We start from the raw sequence: 17,605 nt of genomic DNA on the forward strand, positions 1-17,605 counted from the left end.
GAGGAACACATGATCTATATAGACATCAAGGCTGAATACGAATCATAGTGTATTGGGACTTCAGGTACAGAGGACCTTAACTGCCCTCTGCAGTGTAATCTTTTTAAGATTGCTTTTTCCTAGGTTTTTGTGTTTTACCTTTAGCGAATCCCATGAAAACCTTCCTCTAGTTAACACTGGAAAGACACACTGGTCACACACATTATATGCACTTCCCAGTTCATTGTTTCTCTTCTCTGCCTCTCCTGTTTCTCTCCATCTCCCATACATTCTCTCAGATCTTTACCTTCTTAACATTTGCTCTAGCATAGATGTGGTGTGGTATCTTGGTTTCATATCTGGTAGCTGTTTTTGCCTTGTTTTGATCAGCAATTAACTGAGATACATCTGCATTCTCTATGGACTCCCAATATGTTTAATGTGGCATTTGTGAAGTATACAAATGTTAAATAAAATTATCTACAGAACTTGGTGAAATGAACACGTTTCATCCTAGTTAGATGGTGTTAGGCTCTGTGTTTTGGGTTATACTCTGCTGAAATCATAACACATATTGTATTGCTTGAACTACAAGGATCAAACATTATTTGATTTACAGGTCCACTCAATACTTTATCATGTGAGTTGAGACTAGTGTCAAACCAGTCAACAAATACTTCAGAAGCCATTCTTCCAAAATTTCCAGTTAACACAATGTGTTAACTATTAGGTCAAACTGTGGCTATTATTTTCCCCTTGAAACTGCTGGGTAGTTTAGATTCTGCCCTGCATGTAACAGAGCTGCAGTGAGACACTGCAGGAATGTCAAGATAATTCTTATTTCACCACATAAAGGACAAGAGGCATCAATCATCCCCAATAAATACAACTTTAATAGAATGCTTACAGACCTGACCCAGAGAAACATTACTACATCGTGTGAAATTTCAGGACCTTGTTATTGTAGTTTTTAACCCCCCCCCCCCAACCCCCCACCCCGAATGCAGAAGTTTGACATGGATGTACATTGTCATAGGAGAGGATGACCTCTGACCTCATATTCCCTACAACTTCTACCTCCACATCCCCAGTCCTTGTCTCTTCTTAGTGACCATCCCTAACTGTCAGACTAGACCACACCACCTAGCCTCCTGCTCTACACACACACACACACACACACACACACGTCTGCTCTAAATGCACACATATCCACACACACACATCCAACCCCCCCAAAACCTTGCATCCTCATGAACTATAATTTCACAACATACCAGCATCTTTCTAAACACACACATGCGCACACACACGCACCCACATGCCAGGGCTAGTGTACAGCCAGTGATACTGATCACATCTGCATGGTTGGTAGTACATCTGCAAATAAAAGGTTGAATGTAATAAAGAAAACATCAATCATGTCAAAACTCATGAAAAAACACAAAACAACAGATACATTTCCAATCCAATGTGGCTGGTGTTCCTAAAATCATCTGTATTGTAATTTACAGCCTTGGTTTACAACTGTGAGGAGCTCAGCACTTCAGTGCCAACAGTGGAAATGCACTACAGGAAATAAATGAGTCGTTTGACCTTCACTTAGCGTTTTCAGTGAATTTTAAGTGATGTCCTGGCTGGAGTTCTAACCCTCACCAGTAGTGCAAAATTAAGACGTTTTCTGTCGTCCAGAAATGGAACGTACACTCATTAGAGCTGGGTGAGACCTGGTCCCTCTCAGTGGATGATCTTGATAAAGCTGAAATGAAGGACTGGAGATATATTCTGGCCCAGGAATCCCCAGTCAGAAATTTAGATTAACAGCCAATACACATTCGTCTGTTGAAACACATGTGGATGCTATAATCGGTTTACGCCAGCAATGCAAACAGAGGAGTCAATCCTCTAAAACTGCCCAATCTCTTATATGTGCCAGTCAAACTTAATTTAATTTAATTTAATTGGTTCAGAGATTTTGAGTATTTGAGGCTTTAAAACAATCATCTTGACAAATGGATGTATTAGGATCATGTAAACAATATGCTGTTTCAGCCAACAGAAGAATAAAATCAGTGAGGTGGGGATCACATAGTCCAAAGTGCAGAAACAGATAGAAAGAAAATGGAAGCCCAGAAGGGTTTCTTGTATCTGTGCAGGGGTGTAGTGTTCTAAAACTATCTAATTAAAACACTGTAAATGGAGACCACTCCCAACTTTGATATCAGAGCATTCATGGTAGGCCATACCTCTCCAAAAGACAGCTTCACTTTGTGTCCAGATGAAAAGTTTTTCTATGACTTAAATAAAATGTGCATTTATAAGAAGTCTACGGAAAATGACATCGAGCAGCTCACTCCTGTTACTCAAAATGAGACATGACTGTACAAAGCCAAGCAAGAAAACCTATTTCATAAACATGCGAATCCTTGACTCTATATGCATCACATAATCCTACATGCCTCGTTTCTCAGCCTGCTAACATTCTTGTACACATTAGACCCACCAATAGATGGATTCCTTCACTCGTCATACACACACACACAGACATCAGCAGTATGGGTGTGTGCAGGTGTGAGTGTAAATGTGTGTATAGAAACAATCCACCCAACATGCAGCAACCTGGAGTCACTGGCTTTACTGGGAGTGTGTCGGCAGTGGAGGAGAGACAGACACAGAGAGGAGCAGTGGAGGAGGGGAAATGGATTCAGAGTGGGCAGAGAATACAGGGGCAGGGCGTGATGACAGTTAATGCTGCTGCTTGTTCAGGATTCATCGTTTTCAGCAGGGGGTGTGCTTGCATTGAGGGCAGAGGAATCCAGGTCTGATTTGCTGGAAATCCGGTCCAGTTCGGCCTGGACATCAGTCAAGCCCAGCTTGGAGCCTGAGAACACACAGCAGGAGCCCACTATAAGTGTACCAATGATGCAAACCCAGCATTCACCTTCACCCTGATATCTGACAGGTGCCTTAAGACCTCTTTATGTTCATGCAAATCCAAACTACTCTGAGAAGTACTGCAAACATAATGATTAGCTGATAAATGATGCAAACAGAGAACACTGAAGTGATAATGTCACCAAAATAAAATTTACATATTCCATATACCTTAATTATGGTTGAAACCAAAATTTATTTTTAATTCATACTTTAGCTGTATAGATTTTTGCAAAAGCACAAGACCAAGGTGAGACTAATGAGTTGGCCATGACCATGATGCAAACAGCAAAGATAAATAAAAATTCTGTTTAGAAAATATGATTTAATAGTAAACTCAAACAATGGCCATTTCTTAAAGATATGAAAAACTCTTACTTTTAGCAGCATTTTTAGCAACATATTAAAAACAATTCACCATTCACTAAATGTCAGCAGTTACATACATTACACAGCAATTACACTGTCAATCTTATTTGTAGAATGCATAGAAATGTAGAATAGAATTCTAGGGGTGGCTCATCGCTATTTTGCAATGTGTAAATAACAATTTTCCCTCACAATGATCTCAAGTTTGTATACAATTTACCAAAATGTAGCCTAATCTAGTAAGCCCTTTGCTAGATTTGCTAGATGGTGTTTTATTGGCTAGAAACATAAAAAGGTCTTCTACTGTCATATATGGTTACGAAATGTATTAGTAAAGGCAAAAACCACAAAAGAAGATAGCACCATTCAAGGAGTTAGAGCAGCAGTATCAGAAACGCTTTGGAAACTTTACCAAATCTACCCCATAGTACATAACCCTCCACCCTACTGTATCTACCCCATAATGTTAAACCATAATTATTTAAACTAAGGCAGAGTTAAAGGAACTGTGCTAAAAAGAACAAATCTATAATGAACAGGGAAGTAAAGCAAAATGATAAAGGTAAAAGTGAAATGATTATGGACAAAAGACATAATTAAATATTAAAAGTAATCACACAGACATCTTTGCAAAGAAATCAGCTGCTTGTAAAGGGAGCAACACAAGACATGCACACAATACAAGCTCTGAATACAGAAGTTACATTTAGCAGTGACCAATGAAAAAGCACACGTTCACAAAGCTCTGAACATGGGAAGCATGAGGTGTTGGCAGTTTGGTCGCCATCACAAGTTCACACGCAGTGTTCATAGTAATGCTCATAAGCAGAAGACTCCATACACAATCTGATACCATGCTGAAATCATACACTGTAAAAAGAAAGGGGGGGGGGGGTTCTCATTTTCTCACGTTCACAGTATTTTGAGTTGATTTTCATAATTCTAGCCACAAGTCCCCTTCACTGCTTCAAGAGATCTGTTTGGTTCCCAAACTCTGGTCATTAGTTTCTTACGTATAATAGATTATCAGGAGAGCAGAACTGTGCTCTGCAGTGGGGTAGATTATCAGGAGTTGCTCCAGGTGGGGCCAGATTTGCCCTCAGGCTTGCAACATGCACTCTTATGCCAGCATGTGTCTAAAACACAACTGTCTTGTAGAATTCTACTGTCTTGTAGTACACTACTGTTCTGAAGAACTCCATTGTCTTGTAGAACATTATTGTCTTGAAGAACACTACTGTCTTGTAGAACTCCATTGTCATGTAGAACACCAATGTCATGTAGAACTTTACTTACAAATGCTCTACCTGCCTGCTGGTTTTATTCCACTGCTGACAAGATAATCAGATGACTCTATGGTTAAATATATAAGTCCATTAAATCCATTAAAATACTTCTGTGGTCCACTTTAGAATGATGTATGATGGCACACTGAAAGAACCATTTCGATGACATTTGCATTTCCACTGATCTTACTAATAAAATACTGTGAAAGGATGCAAAAAGTATTAATGCCAAAACAATAGAAACTCTCTTAACTGAATATGCAGGAGAAACTGACCATGCAGTTTTTATACTGCCAAACCTGAGAGCCAATATGTCACAATGCGAGCCAAGATGAGGGGAGATTTTGTAAGGTTAGGGCCAGGAAAGGTTTAGGGTCAGAAAGTTGTGTCAGGTTAGAGTTAGGAACAGGTTAGAGTTACAATCAGGGAGCATTTGTAGGGTTTAAGTCACGGGACTTTCCGGAGGACCCAGTGTCTTTGTACACTTGTATTTTTATTCTTGTGAGGGTCAAATGTCCACATAGACAAAATTATGTTCTTTTGCCAGCCTTCACTTAGTTTTCCCCTTAGAACTAAACAGAACCAAAGACAAATACAACAGTAAAGCTTAGCTTTATAATTTGTCTTTTTAGTGTTGACTGCACTTTTATTGTTAATGTTGTTGATCAGGAAAGATTAAAACAATACTTTGGGATCAGTTCAGGATCAGGTTAGGATAGGTTCTGTTTAGTAGGGGTACTAGAGAGTAATGAAGAGAAAAACGTGGCTCTCAAGTATAGTAATACAAGTGTGTGTGTTTTGTGTGTGTGAGGAGGTTCGTGCTGAGCAGTGTTTAGTGGTTAGTGCACGTGTGAGGATGCTGTTCAGGTGAAGGTCTGCATGCACATGAGCACGAACACACCTTAACGTGGCCAACATCCCCTCGCTAACACACATGATGAAAGACATTGTTAAACATGTTAACAATAGGAGTTAATGAAGAGAAAGTCAGTGGGTCAGTGAGTCTTACACAGACAAACAATTCACTAATTCACACATATATCACATACATAAGCCAATAAACAGATATACAGCCACAAATGTCAATCCTTCACCACAGGAAAAGCAGCAGTGGGCAGAGAGCATTGTGGGATACTGGATATTTACTGTTAGACCAATTCAATTAGACCACGGCCATTAGACCTTGCCCATTAAAAATCAAACTACAGTAAGAGGATTAAAAATGTGGTGGCAAAAATCCAACCAGAAAATGGGGAAAATGCTCCTAAAACTGCACATTGCCATTACAACACCTTTTATGTTTATATTATTATGTGACAACTAGTCCATATACATGCATCATCTCCATGTAATGCAAATTATTCAGAATGCAAGCTTGATACATTGTGTATTTTGACTAAATTGAAGTCTTTTTTTGTCCACATCACTATTCAAAATCACAATTATGAGCAGGACAAAAAAAAATATGTATTAAATAATAAAACTTGAAATATTCTGTAAAAAGAACTTTGGAATTATGTGGACATGGTGGCATGTGTTTGGATAAGTGAGTAGGATGGCAGTTTTGGGCACACTGGAACATGCAGTAGGGAGTTTGCCTTTTGGATTTTTGTTGTTTATTATTTTACCATTGTGGATATCAGAGATCTGGTATGGAACGATTGATACAGAGGAGAGGAAGGGGAGAGGAGAGGAGAGAGGAGGAAGAGGAGTGGAGAGGAAAGGGGAAGGAAAGGAAGATGAGACAGAGTGCCAGAACAAAAATCGAGAGCAAAGGACAAACTTCAGTGACACAGGGCATGATCAAAACAAAGTGAAAGAAAACAGTACATAATGGACTTCAGGAAAGGGGCACCCCACCATTTCTTGCATATTTGAATGCTTATATCCAGATGGGGCACAACCATTTCATAACAAATGCTCAAAAACTATGCTATCATTTATAAGCTTCTTAAGTGAGGGTTCTGTTGATTGTTTTAAATATAGTAAAAATGAAATGCGGCTATGTCCAGCTCTAGTATCTCAAATGGTATTGCAGATAGAGCAGGGTGCTGGTAACAAGGTCATGGGTTAAATTCCCAGGGAGCACATGTACTGTCATACTGATAAATATGTAAATCCATCTGGATAAAAGTGTCTGCCAAATGCTATAAATGTAAATATGCTGAATTAGACAGAACATGGTGGAGTGTCTAATTTCCAGTTTTATTACAGTTGCAGTTTGGATGAATTTAATCAGGATTCTCCAGGCAGACTGTAGCCAGATAAAGCAAACCATCCACTTGACTAGTGTCCTCCTACCTGAGAGAGACACCAACCTGTCTCTCCCAAACTCTACTTCTCCTATTCCTGTTTCCACTGCTCCTATTCCTGTTTGAGTGACTGGAGATTGTTGGATAAATTCTTCCAAACTGATTATCAAATTAGCAATTCCTTATCAAAAGATTTGAGTGAAAGTCTCCTTTAATAAATAGTCTCAGTTCAAAACCAATCTGATCAATTCATCAAGATCAATGGCATCTACTCCATCATTTTTAAATTTTAGATATAAAAATGAGTGATATTTGAGCAACAATTTTAAAATGCATCTAATTAATGTAAATATAATTAATTTAATTAGACAATTTATATTATACTACTGGAGTAATTAAAGGAATTCTCCAGTACTGAACCTCAGAAAACATGATTTCTTTCTGAGGGGTTTTGCATGTTTCAGAGGAGTTTGGCATGATTTACAATGGGTTACGTCACATGGCTTGGTTTTAAACTTAGGAATAGGGCCAAAGAAATTCCACAAGGCATAAATTTGGCATCATTTCTAACTGACAAAAAACATCCTAAAATCACTTTCATAAAAACAGGTTTTTGAGGTTTAGTGCTGAAGAATAATAATCAACCTCCATTTCTAACACTTCCATTTAAATATGGCAGAAAGCGGAAGAGGAAGATGCACAAGCATGTGGGTGTTTGATCTTGGATGTGATGCGGGGTCTCCCACCTGACTTGCGGACTGTGCCAGGAGTGGTGCTCCCTCCCCCTGTGGGCTGCCCCCCTGTGCCCGGTGAACCTGCTTTCTTAGTCAGGAGGCTGTTGAAGAAGTTAGCCAGCACACCCTCACTGGTCTGACCACCTGCCACCAGGGGGAGACAAACTCAATCAGAAAACACAATCAGACAATCAGACTCCCTCACTCCACAATCAGACAGGCTCCCTTGCATAGATTCACACCCAATTTTTCCAACCCAAATTCCAGCTGCATTTATTAATTGTCGAGTATAAAATATGAGGAAAAAGACACCACCCAGCTAAATTCAAGGTTTAGAAAAGGCATATAGAAAAATAAGAGTAGGAAATGGATCATCTCCATTTCAAAGGGGATTCCGAATCTTGTCTCTATCCCTCCCAATCCTCTTCCCACTAAAAAAAACAGTCTTTCCCTGTAGTCCAAATACTTGAACAAAGCATTTTTTATTCCAATATTGAATAAAACCCCTTTACAACACACTGAGCACATATCTCCTTGCAGTGGGACCCACCACCAGAGCAGGTCCGAGTGCAGTCCTGGTGCCAGCTCCCAAGGACTGGGTTGGGAGCCACTGCCTGAGAGGGCATGTAGCAGTGCACTGTAATATCCAAGCCAAATGTTTTATAGAGCTTCAGAGCAGAATGGGTGCAGCTCCAGAGATCGGGAAGTGGCTAGAGTGAGGAGTCAGGGGAGCAGGAGTTTTAGAGGCCCAGCCCAGGGAAAGGTATTGCGCCCACACATTCAGTGTACAACAGACAGAACCAAGAGAAAGAGAGAGAATGAGTAAGTGAGTGAGTGAGTGAGTGAGTGAGTGAGTGAGTGAGTGAGTGAGTGAGTGAGTGAGTAAAAAAAACATTGCAAAAGAGAAAAACAGAGACAGAGTGAGATAAAGAAAGTGTGTGAGAGAGTGAGAGAGAGGGAGGTGTGCAGCATAGCAGGGGAAGCATGCGTCCTGAACACCCAGCTCTCATACACACCTTTCATGTTGGGATCAATCTTCTTGGTACCTGATTGCATGGGCATGACGTTGGCCACGTTGGCTGCCGCCGAGCGATTGGTCGTCCTCGGGGAGCCAGTGGGAGCTCTGTTCGAGGCATCCTAATGTGCAAACACACACACACACACACACACACACGCACGCACGCATGCACACATACGCACGCGTGCACACACACGGACGCGTGCACACACACACACATGCGTGCACACACATAAAATAACACAATGTTCACAACAGGCCACCCCATTAAAAGGCTGAATGTTCAAATAATCCTAAGTAGTACTAAGAAAAACAACAAAATGAGCTGGGGGGTTTTGTTTTTTTTTCATTTTTAGAGGGAATACTTACTACTGGCCTTCCTGTTGTAACTGGAGGCTGTTTGGCTAATAGAGTCTAAAGCACAAATTAAATTCAAATCAGAAAAGGAAACACTCAAATGTAAGATTCTTCTAACAGTCCTATTGCTTCTTACAGGATTTACAGAACATGACTACAATAAATATGTGATTGTTTTTCTGTGCTGAGACCAAGAAAAATTTCCCTGCAGGACAATAAAGTATACATCATGTCATAACATATCACATCATATATCACGTCCCATCACGTCACATCACAATTTATGGTAACTATTTAGCTCCATCAATCCAGTACATTTCTTCCTTTTTGTGTCTCATTGCAGAGATGAAGAGTACTGCAGAGAGTGAATGTTTGAACTGAGGTGCGTGTGTTTTCAAAGAGGCTTTCTGTTTCAAACAGATTCCAAATGCTACTTTATGAAGTGGTTTGAGGTCAATCCAGTTATGTCTGCAGACTGCGGTAAAAATCACTACTTGTCAAAAGCTCACTTTCAGAATGACAACAAAACAGACCAAAAATCTAAATATGGTCAAACAACACCTTGCAATGGTATCATGCATTGGAAAACATTACCTGTAACTTCACGAGAAACACTTGGTCATCTTCTGCTTGTATTTCCTTCTCATGTACAAACTAGAAGACAATGTTACATACTCCTTAACAGTGGCCTCAAGAACATACGCAAAAGGCACTGTGTGCTGGGGTCATTCAGCAAAACAAGGGAAAATGTCTCACCTTTCTAACTGCTGGCTTCACAATTACATCTTCAAAGTTATCATCTGCTTTTACTGTCTGGAAGTTTTCATGTAGGATGGCAATCTTTTTTTCATTGTCCCATCCTGACGGACTGAAAATCAAACCCAACAGACAGCACTTAGCCTGACAGCACTAGCCCATCACCAAAAAAATGTGGGAATCGTCTTTACCAACATGTATAACTCCTGAACAGGATGTTGATTTTCCAACACAGTACAGAAAAACAATTAAAATTGTATTTATGTCAGTTATATTTATCCTACACAACCCCATGTTTGTTCTGATGATGAGGTTCTTACATAAAGACAGAGTCCTTCTCCACCACTTGGGCGGGGAAGTTGAACGGGAATCCATATAACCTGTGGATGAGGTATTTATATAACAAATCCAGGTTCTTATTCTCCTTCATGGAGGTGTAAAGCAGTGTTGCACCATCTGTGTGCTGATGGGTCAAGAGCCAAACAAACCAAGTCAAAGGAGGGGCTCGGGTACAGGGGACTGAATGGGTTATTGTGTAAGAGGAGCAGGGCTGAATTGGTTAGGGTGTAGGGGGGGGTGAAGGGGTTAGGGTGGGGAGGTAAATGGGTTGGAAGGTAAATTGGTTAGGGTGGGGGGTTATATGGTAAATGGGTTAGGCAGTGTTTGGGGAGGCTTGGTTAAGGCCAGGGACACAACAAACTGACACTGAAGAAGCAACATGGGACACACTGGGCCAATCTGTCCTTAAAGTTTAGGGGTTAGGGATTAGGATGTGTATGAACATGTGCATTTGAAGGATACACTGCAGGCAGAAGCGGCGGACATGTGACTGGATGAAGTCTAAGTGCTCATCTCTGTAATCATGCTCCTTTTCCAGTGCACTGATGGCATCACACTAGCACAGAGACAGAGAGAGGGAGGAGAGAGAAGAAAGGAGAGACAGAGAAGCAGGTAAGGGGAGAGACTATAAAGAGAGATACCTAATCTAATTAAAAGCATTATCACAATACTGTATCCATGGCTAGTTTTTATATGATCAATATACAATACAAAATACTGGGTCAACAACCAAAAACAAAATCTCATCACATGATTTGATGTTGAAATAAACTCCAGGCAACTTCTTTACAACTATTCTACAGGAATCCACCGAAAACTGAATCCGCTCCACTCTAAACATCACGAGTGAGAGCTTATGACAGCCTTGGTACGCTTGCTAGAGTGGCCCAAAGTGGATGCCTGTTACTGGGCTGCGGCCTACCTTAGTGCAGACCACCACCAGCGGAATACCCAAGTTGTGTGTGAGTGCGTTTTCCCCCAGAGGGAGTACGACACTCTCCTCCTCCGACTCGGGGTTTCTCCTCTGGGGCATGGCTTCCAGATCACTCCCTGGCTCCATGTATTCCTGGAACTGCTTCACCACTGCACACAAACACAAACACAGGTACACACACACACACACAGCCATGAAGTGTATTACAAGCAAAACTAACATATGGGTTGATGAACAGTATCAGCTGATATAGGCTTCAGCAGATATATACCACTACTGGCATTGTTAGGAAACATGGCACAAAACAAAAACTAAACATTTTTAGCACTTGTGCTGAATGTGGCTAAAAGAATCATTGCAATCTTTAGAAATACATCAAAATCTAAACTTATCAAAATGATCAGTGATCAGTTTCTCAAAATTGCATTTTGTCTACAGTTAGAAACCAAAATAAAAAATAAAAAAATCAAGAAACCTATCAAATAAATTCCACAAAGATTCCACAAATAAATGCTAACATTTTTGTTGTTTGTTTAAATTAAATAGAAGCTACTTTCTAAAAGAATACAAATAAACGATCAATTGGTATAATTACATACCAATGTACACATCAACAAAAGTTCAATTTATCAAAATAAATGACATTTTGATATAGACAGACAGACAGACAGACAGACAGACAGACAGACAGATAGATAGATAATCACTGAAAGTCTTTAGCCAATACAGACATCAATAACCAATGTCTTTTATGTCTACCTCAATGTCTTTTAAAACTATAGTTCTAACTGACAAATTTTCTAATAATGGATCATTAACAATTATTGTAAACAATTCAAAGGAGAACAAAAATAGCAACTCTGATGTGAAAACTTTTCTAGAAGTTGCTTGCACTTGACAATAGAAAACTGCCCACCTCTGATTATTAGCTAAATTATAAGAAAAACTGCAGAAATATACAAACAATCCTTAATCTGTGATATACATGAAACTGAGTGGTCGTTTCTCACAGATAGCATGCACTTTTACAGTACTCTGTTTAATGGTAATTACATGTTAACTAAATGTTTAAACGAGCACACTCCGAGCTATGAGCTGAACCATTTCTGATACTAATATTATCCTTGTGAGGTTATATTATTATAATCCCTTTGAATCTGATTTAATTATAAAGTTTCAATGTAGTGTTGCAGTGGTAAACTGTGAAATACCACAGTACTGACTGTTTGTGACCAGACTCAATGAAACTGAGCCACTTTAAATAATGTCATGTACAGCATAGTCTCCTGTGTCTCGCCCCTACGTTGACCCCTTGCACACCCATACAGTGTCCTGCGACCCATACCTACACTGCCCCCCCCCCCATGTCCCCCGGCCCACCCCTACACCGTCCCATTGCTTGACCATACACTCTTCTGTTGCCTGCCCCTACAGGGTTCTGTTGTTCGCCCCCACAGTCAACATGTGATCCAACCATACAGTGTCTCCATATCCACAACCAGGCTGGCACTTACGTCTGTGCTCCATCTCTCTCATGGTCTCTGGAGGCACTCGCAACTTGTCCAGGTAGTCCCGCACCACGCTGGCCCACTTTTGCAAGGATTCAAGGGCCAGCCAGGGCCGTGACAGGTCCACCACAAACAGGGCGAGGGAGTCGGCCAAATTCTCCACCGACAAGGCAAACTTCTGCAGGCCTTTGTGATACAGGTCCCCGTCTAGCACCCATGCATTACACCGGGTGTGGTCTGAAAATAGTGGGGAAGAATCACAAATGAAGTTTGCTGAAAGGTCCTTGTCACATGAACAGCCAAATGCATAATGAAGATTTTCCTGTTTTTTTTAAAAACAACCAGATAAAAGTAAAGCACTAATATTTCAAAAGACATGGTACAAGTAACAAGAATGTAAAGGTAATAAAGTCAATAACAATGTTCACAGAACTGATCTCATATAAAAATGTGCATGGTTCAGATTAAATTATGCCTTGATGGATTATTTTATCCATAAGTAGCATGCAGTTTTACAGTACTCCATTTAATGGTTTTTACCGTGCTCATCCAGAGCTATGAGCTAAACCACTTCTGAAACTAATATTATCCTTATCTTTAGTGAGGTCATATTATTATAATCTCTTTGAATTTGCTTTTATAATAAAGTTTCAATGTAAAGAGTTGTTAGTGGTAAACTGTGAAATATCCTATACAACACTTTACAATCCTGATCCTATACAATCAGTCATCTGTGCTGTGGTTTCTTAGTGGATGATACATCACTCGCCCAGAGGCCTATAGGGGTGGGGCCTGTTGGGTGGAGCCTACCCAGGTGGAGCCATCATTTGTGAATGACCTAACACTCACTGCTCTTACCATCTACGTCCTCGTCGTGAACACTGAAGTAGAGGTATTCCAAGCCCCGCCCCTTCATGTACTCTTCTACACCCTGCAGTTTGGCCACCAGGGTGGTCTTACCACATCCCACCTCACCTGCAAGCACACACACACTGGTCATAGGCTTATGGGATGAGGTATCCTCACTAGTGAATTACATCTAATGTCTTTTACAAATGCTTGTCGTCCTTTGCATAATATACACACATTAAGTAATAATACATAATATATAATACACACAAGTCAGTTCAACCCTAAATTTATTTTTTATGAATTAGAAACAAAGAAATGTGTGGATGCAGATATACAAATATTTATGGTTATAACATATAAAATTAAAACATTTTATATTTAGAATAATCAATCATTATTATTGTTGTTGTTATTATTAATAATAATAATAATAATAATTACTTATTACATTATAAATAATTAGTCATAGTAATAACAACAACAATAATATTAACAACAATAAGAATAATAATGTAACACATTATGTATTAAATTATTTATTATTAAATTGTCAGATATTTGTAATAAAACAACACATAAAAAAACTAAGTAATGGCAGAGTTTACATTGTTCGGTGTGCCTTAAGTCCACTTGCCGAAAAGTGGTACGAGCAACCGGGCCGGTATCAACACAACCTAACGGCAATGTGTTTTTTTAAGAATTATCCGCTAGAGTATAAGGAGCTGACCGAACCCAGGAGATCTCTAACAAATACAAAACAGCTCCACAAACGAGTCAGCGAGCATTGGTTTTTTTTCCGTTTTTGAGCGGACTGTTGTCAGTGGAGACAACGACCAACTGAGACAATGATGTGCATGTTAGCATAGTACCTAGCTAGCTTAGCTAGCCTGAAGTGACACTATTAGCTACAACCGTCACTGTAACACAGAGACAAGCGTATATCCGATCATTATTTCATTTAAACCGTTGACTGTTAGCTAGCCGGGTAGCTAAAAGCGAGAAGCATCATACATTCGCTAACGCTTCATATCTAGCTAGCTAGGTAGGGTCCCTAAAACAATGCCGGTGTGCAGGGGCAGGTGCCTTCGTCCCACCAGACATTAAACAGAATAATGCGGAGGAAGGATACCCACCCATAACCACGACGTTCTTCCCTGTGGGCAGTTTTGACCGAGAACGCGTTGATACTTCACTCAGTATCGATGACCTTAGCGCACAAAGCAAAACATGCGATAGCAATAAGATCAGTCATTAACAAAACACGCATTACTGTAACCATTCGGACGGGTAGGCTGTGTAGCCCACCTGTCTAGCCGGGCAATTTTGCTAGTTAACGGCTAACTAGCCGTTACACACGCTTCTGGGAATCCAAAACGGTTCACATACCAGGGGTAAATGTTTTCTAATAAAGGACCAGCTATTCTTACCATAAATTCTGTCCGTCATCCTCTTCGGTGTTTTGGCTTTCTGTTGTAGTGTTATTTACATTTAGAATAGCAGATAACAGTGTAGTTCTCCCCGCAGTCGCCATCTTCGCAGGCTTGTGACAACCCACAGAAAGCCCGGATGTTTCCCACAGGCCAGCAGAGCGCGATCTCCTGGGCGTGGACCCTGCACTCAAAGCCGAATCAAGCCCGTCCACAAGCCCGGGGCATCCGACTCAGCTCAAACATGGGTTATCCAGTTATGTTTGATACATTTGAATATACTCAACTATTGGTTGTTCATATGACAAGAAGTTAAGCCACCAGGTTTCTCAGGAGAAATCAACATCAAAAACTGCACTGCATGGAAGATATTTAATTGGATCGCATTCCAAATATAATTTAGGACACCCATTCACTGTGAAAGTTGCAAAAAAAGTTGAGAATGCCTATAAAATATGCTAGGCTACATATGTTTGATAAGGAACTAAACAAAGAATGAAATCGTAACAAAAACTACCACTTCACTGAAAACAACGCACATTACACTTGTATTACCACTTCTGATCCTCTTGTAATAGAATATTTTAACTATCCTTTACATGTGATTCGTCTTCAAATCCACCAGAGGGCAATATTGTACTGTCGTCGCAACCTTGACGACCCTTCTATTACAAGAGGATTAAAAAGTCAAGATAACTGCCGTGCGTATGCTTTTCGTACCTTTTATTGGGAGGAGAAACTGCTGCCGGGACTACCAAACATCGCTGATTCTCATGGAGCAGTTTCTGCCTCTTGTATCGTAGCCTGTATCGGTGACGGAGAGCGAGGAAGGGATGTTTTATGCTGGAACATGAATCTATTGCGGGAATCTGTCTCAACACGAGCTCAGCACTGAAGAACTTTCCTGTCATCGTTTGGGATTATTTCTATACATTTTTCGTAGGTACGTTTGAGTCCGTTTTTAGTACGACAACAAAAGGAAAGAATTACCAATTAAATAAATTGACTTCGGTGATATTTTAAAAAGGGATAGGCTATTTTCCGCTCAGTACGTGCGGTACTGATGAAGCATGTTGACGTGGATGATAAATGTGTAGAACACATCACTAAATCATATGTAGTACCTGTTTCCCGTGCATAGATTTGATAAGATATTGCAGGTGTGTTGTATGAAACAGCAGTATTGTGTCACTCTAGATTTGTATGTATCAAATAGTTACACAGTTAGCGCATACAAATAGGAAATAAAGAAGAAAAAAAAACATGACCGAACTCCTGGTACCTGCGCAACGTTTGGTCAGAAGTTGGATTTTTACGCTGCTGTTTTCTTAGCTTCCGGCTCAGATTCGCTTTATATGTCTATTTCGTTCATTAAGCGTACAGACTATAGGGGTGACATAAGTATTTCTTCACTTGTAATCGGATATTTTTGTAAACTAAACACATAAAGTAAGATATTGCAGATTTCAATCACATTTCACCTGTGAGATAAATCATTTTGAGCTATGCAGGAGCAAAATTCAAGGAGCTTTTTTAGCAACGACATCTAAACTAGGGTAGCATAACAATTCCGCTTTATCCCCTTCAAATGAAGTGTACTGACGTGTACTGAGGCAGTTTTTGCGCCAGATTGTCAGTTCATCGCAACGCAATTGACTCACCATGTCCTTGATTTTTAACAAGCCGGCTATGGGGCGTTCGTTTAAGAATCGTCCACGTTTCTGTTCTCGCGCATGACACCGATTAATCCGAGTAGGCGAATGCGCGACCGAGCGCCAGGTGCGTGTAATTACGCACAGGGCCGAGACACTCCTAATCCTACATTAGAACGGCTAGCCACTGCCTGGATGACAAACTGTAATGACCTTTAATTTAAAACTAATTTTAAAATCCTAACCTTCCCTTATATGTACTTGCGGCATGCATGAATAATTAATGCATGGTGCACATTCACTGTTCAACAGTATTCAGGTCAGGTCTTCGAAGGAAGGAGTTCCACGGGGACCGCTTTGCGCTCGTGCTGCCAGTGCGGTTCAGGCTGCGTGTACAGTAACACCGTATAGAGGAACAACCTACTTTAGTGCAACACAGACTTTTTCCGTCACAGAGGAGCCCTGATTAGCGATATCAGTAGATACAGTGACCTGGGCATTTTCAGTCTGAGCCGGACTTCCTTGCTTTAGTTCTGTGCATTTAAAGGATTCCGTTTCAATAAGAATATGTCACATGTACATTGTCTTTTTCGGGGTTCCGTTATTTGTCGTCTCTTTGTATATAGCCTATCACACATATCACAGTGGAAGGAACGAATGTGCGGTAACCCGCTGTGCCTTATTTTACCCGTGCACGCACATTCCTAATGCTCTCTCCCTCCGCAGTGTAAGTTCATCTGAGATGAGTAACATCTACGAGTCCGCGGCCACCACGCTGGGCCTCTTCAACAGCCCCTGCCTGACCAAAGTGGAGCTCCGTGTGGCCTGTAAAGGCATCTCAGACAGGGACGCATTGTCCAAGCCAGACCCCTGTGTAGTCCTTAAAATGCAATCCCACGGACAGTGGTTCGAGGTGGGTGTCAGTCGCACAGACACACACGTGCATGCACGCACGCACACACACACACACACACACACACACACACACACACACACACACACAAACACACACACACCCACACCCATCTCCATACACACTGCCATATCAGCTGCTATCCTGTTACTCACAGTGATAAAGCTAGAGTGGCATAGCGGAGGTATTTTGAAACCTGGTCCGGATGGATTTTTTTAGAGCTAAATAATATAAAGGTGGAGATCTATAGACTGACTACCAGTAACAAGAAGATGTGTGAAAAAAATAGAGGTCAATA

At 40.6% G+C, this 17,605-nt stretch overlaps 2 protein-coding genes across 7 annotated transcripts in view; one reads left to right on the top strand and one right to left on the bottom strand.

Annotated features, from left to right (window-relative positions):
• Positions 1-849: 849 nt before the first annotated feature.
• dync1li1 (dynein, cytoplasmic 1, light intermediate chain 1) lies at positions 850-14,912 on the bottom strand. 6 transcript variants are annotated; one of them, XM_027014945.3, is made up of 14 exons: positions 14,743-14,912; positions 14,449-14,522; positions 13,322-13,438; positions 12,470-12,700; positions 10,944-11,104; positions 10,484-10,577; positions 10,003-10,138; positions 9,683-9,794; positions 9,521-9,580; positions 8,939-8,983; positions 8,568-8,688; positions 7,564-7,695; positions 6,194-6,212; positions 850-2,857 (listed from the first exon to the last, which is right to left on the bottom strand). In XM_027014945.3, exons 1-13 carry the CDS (start codon positions 14,844-14,846, stop codon positions 6,205-6,207), a joined length of 1,395 nt encoding a protein of 464 aa, XP_026870746.2. In that variant the 5' UTR covers positions 14,847-14,912; the 3' UTR covers positions 850-2,857; positions 6,194-6,204. The 6 variants fall into 6 exon arrangements, with proteins under 6 accessions (XP_026870746.2, XP_081553964.1, XP_026870745.2 ...); XM_081697838.1 differs by having other exon boundaries at positions 6,164-6,212; XM_027014944.3 differs by lacking the exon at positions 6,194-6,212 and having other exon boundaries at positions 8,598-8,688; positions 14,743-14,907.
• Positions 14,913-15,004: 92 nt separating this feature from the next.
• cpne4b (copine IVb) overlaps positions 15,005-17,605 on the top strand; it is a 29,891-nt gene continuing 27,290 nt past the window's right edge. Inside the window, exons 1-2 of the mRNA XM_027014942.3 lie at positions 15,005-15,685; positions 17,121-17,307. Of these exons, the coding sequence (XP_026870743.1) occupies positions 17,137-17,307 (171 nt within the window). The 5' untranslated portion in view covers positions 15,005-15,685; positions 17,121-17,136. The remainder of the gene's footprint in view (positions 15,686-17,120; positions 17,308-17,605) is intronic.

The sequence above is a fragment of the Electrophorus electricus genome, chromosome 2 (assembly GCF_041902795.1).
Source record: "Electrophorus electricus isolate QZ-2024a chromosome 2, ASM4190279v1, whole genome shotgun sequence".
NCBI classification, from domain to species: Eukaryota; Metazoa; Chordata; class Actinopteri; order Gymnotiformes; family Gymnotidae; genus Electrophorus; species Electrophorus electricus.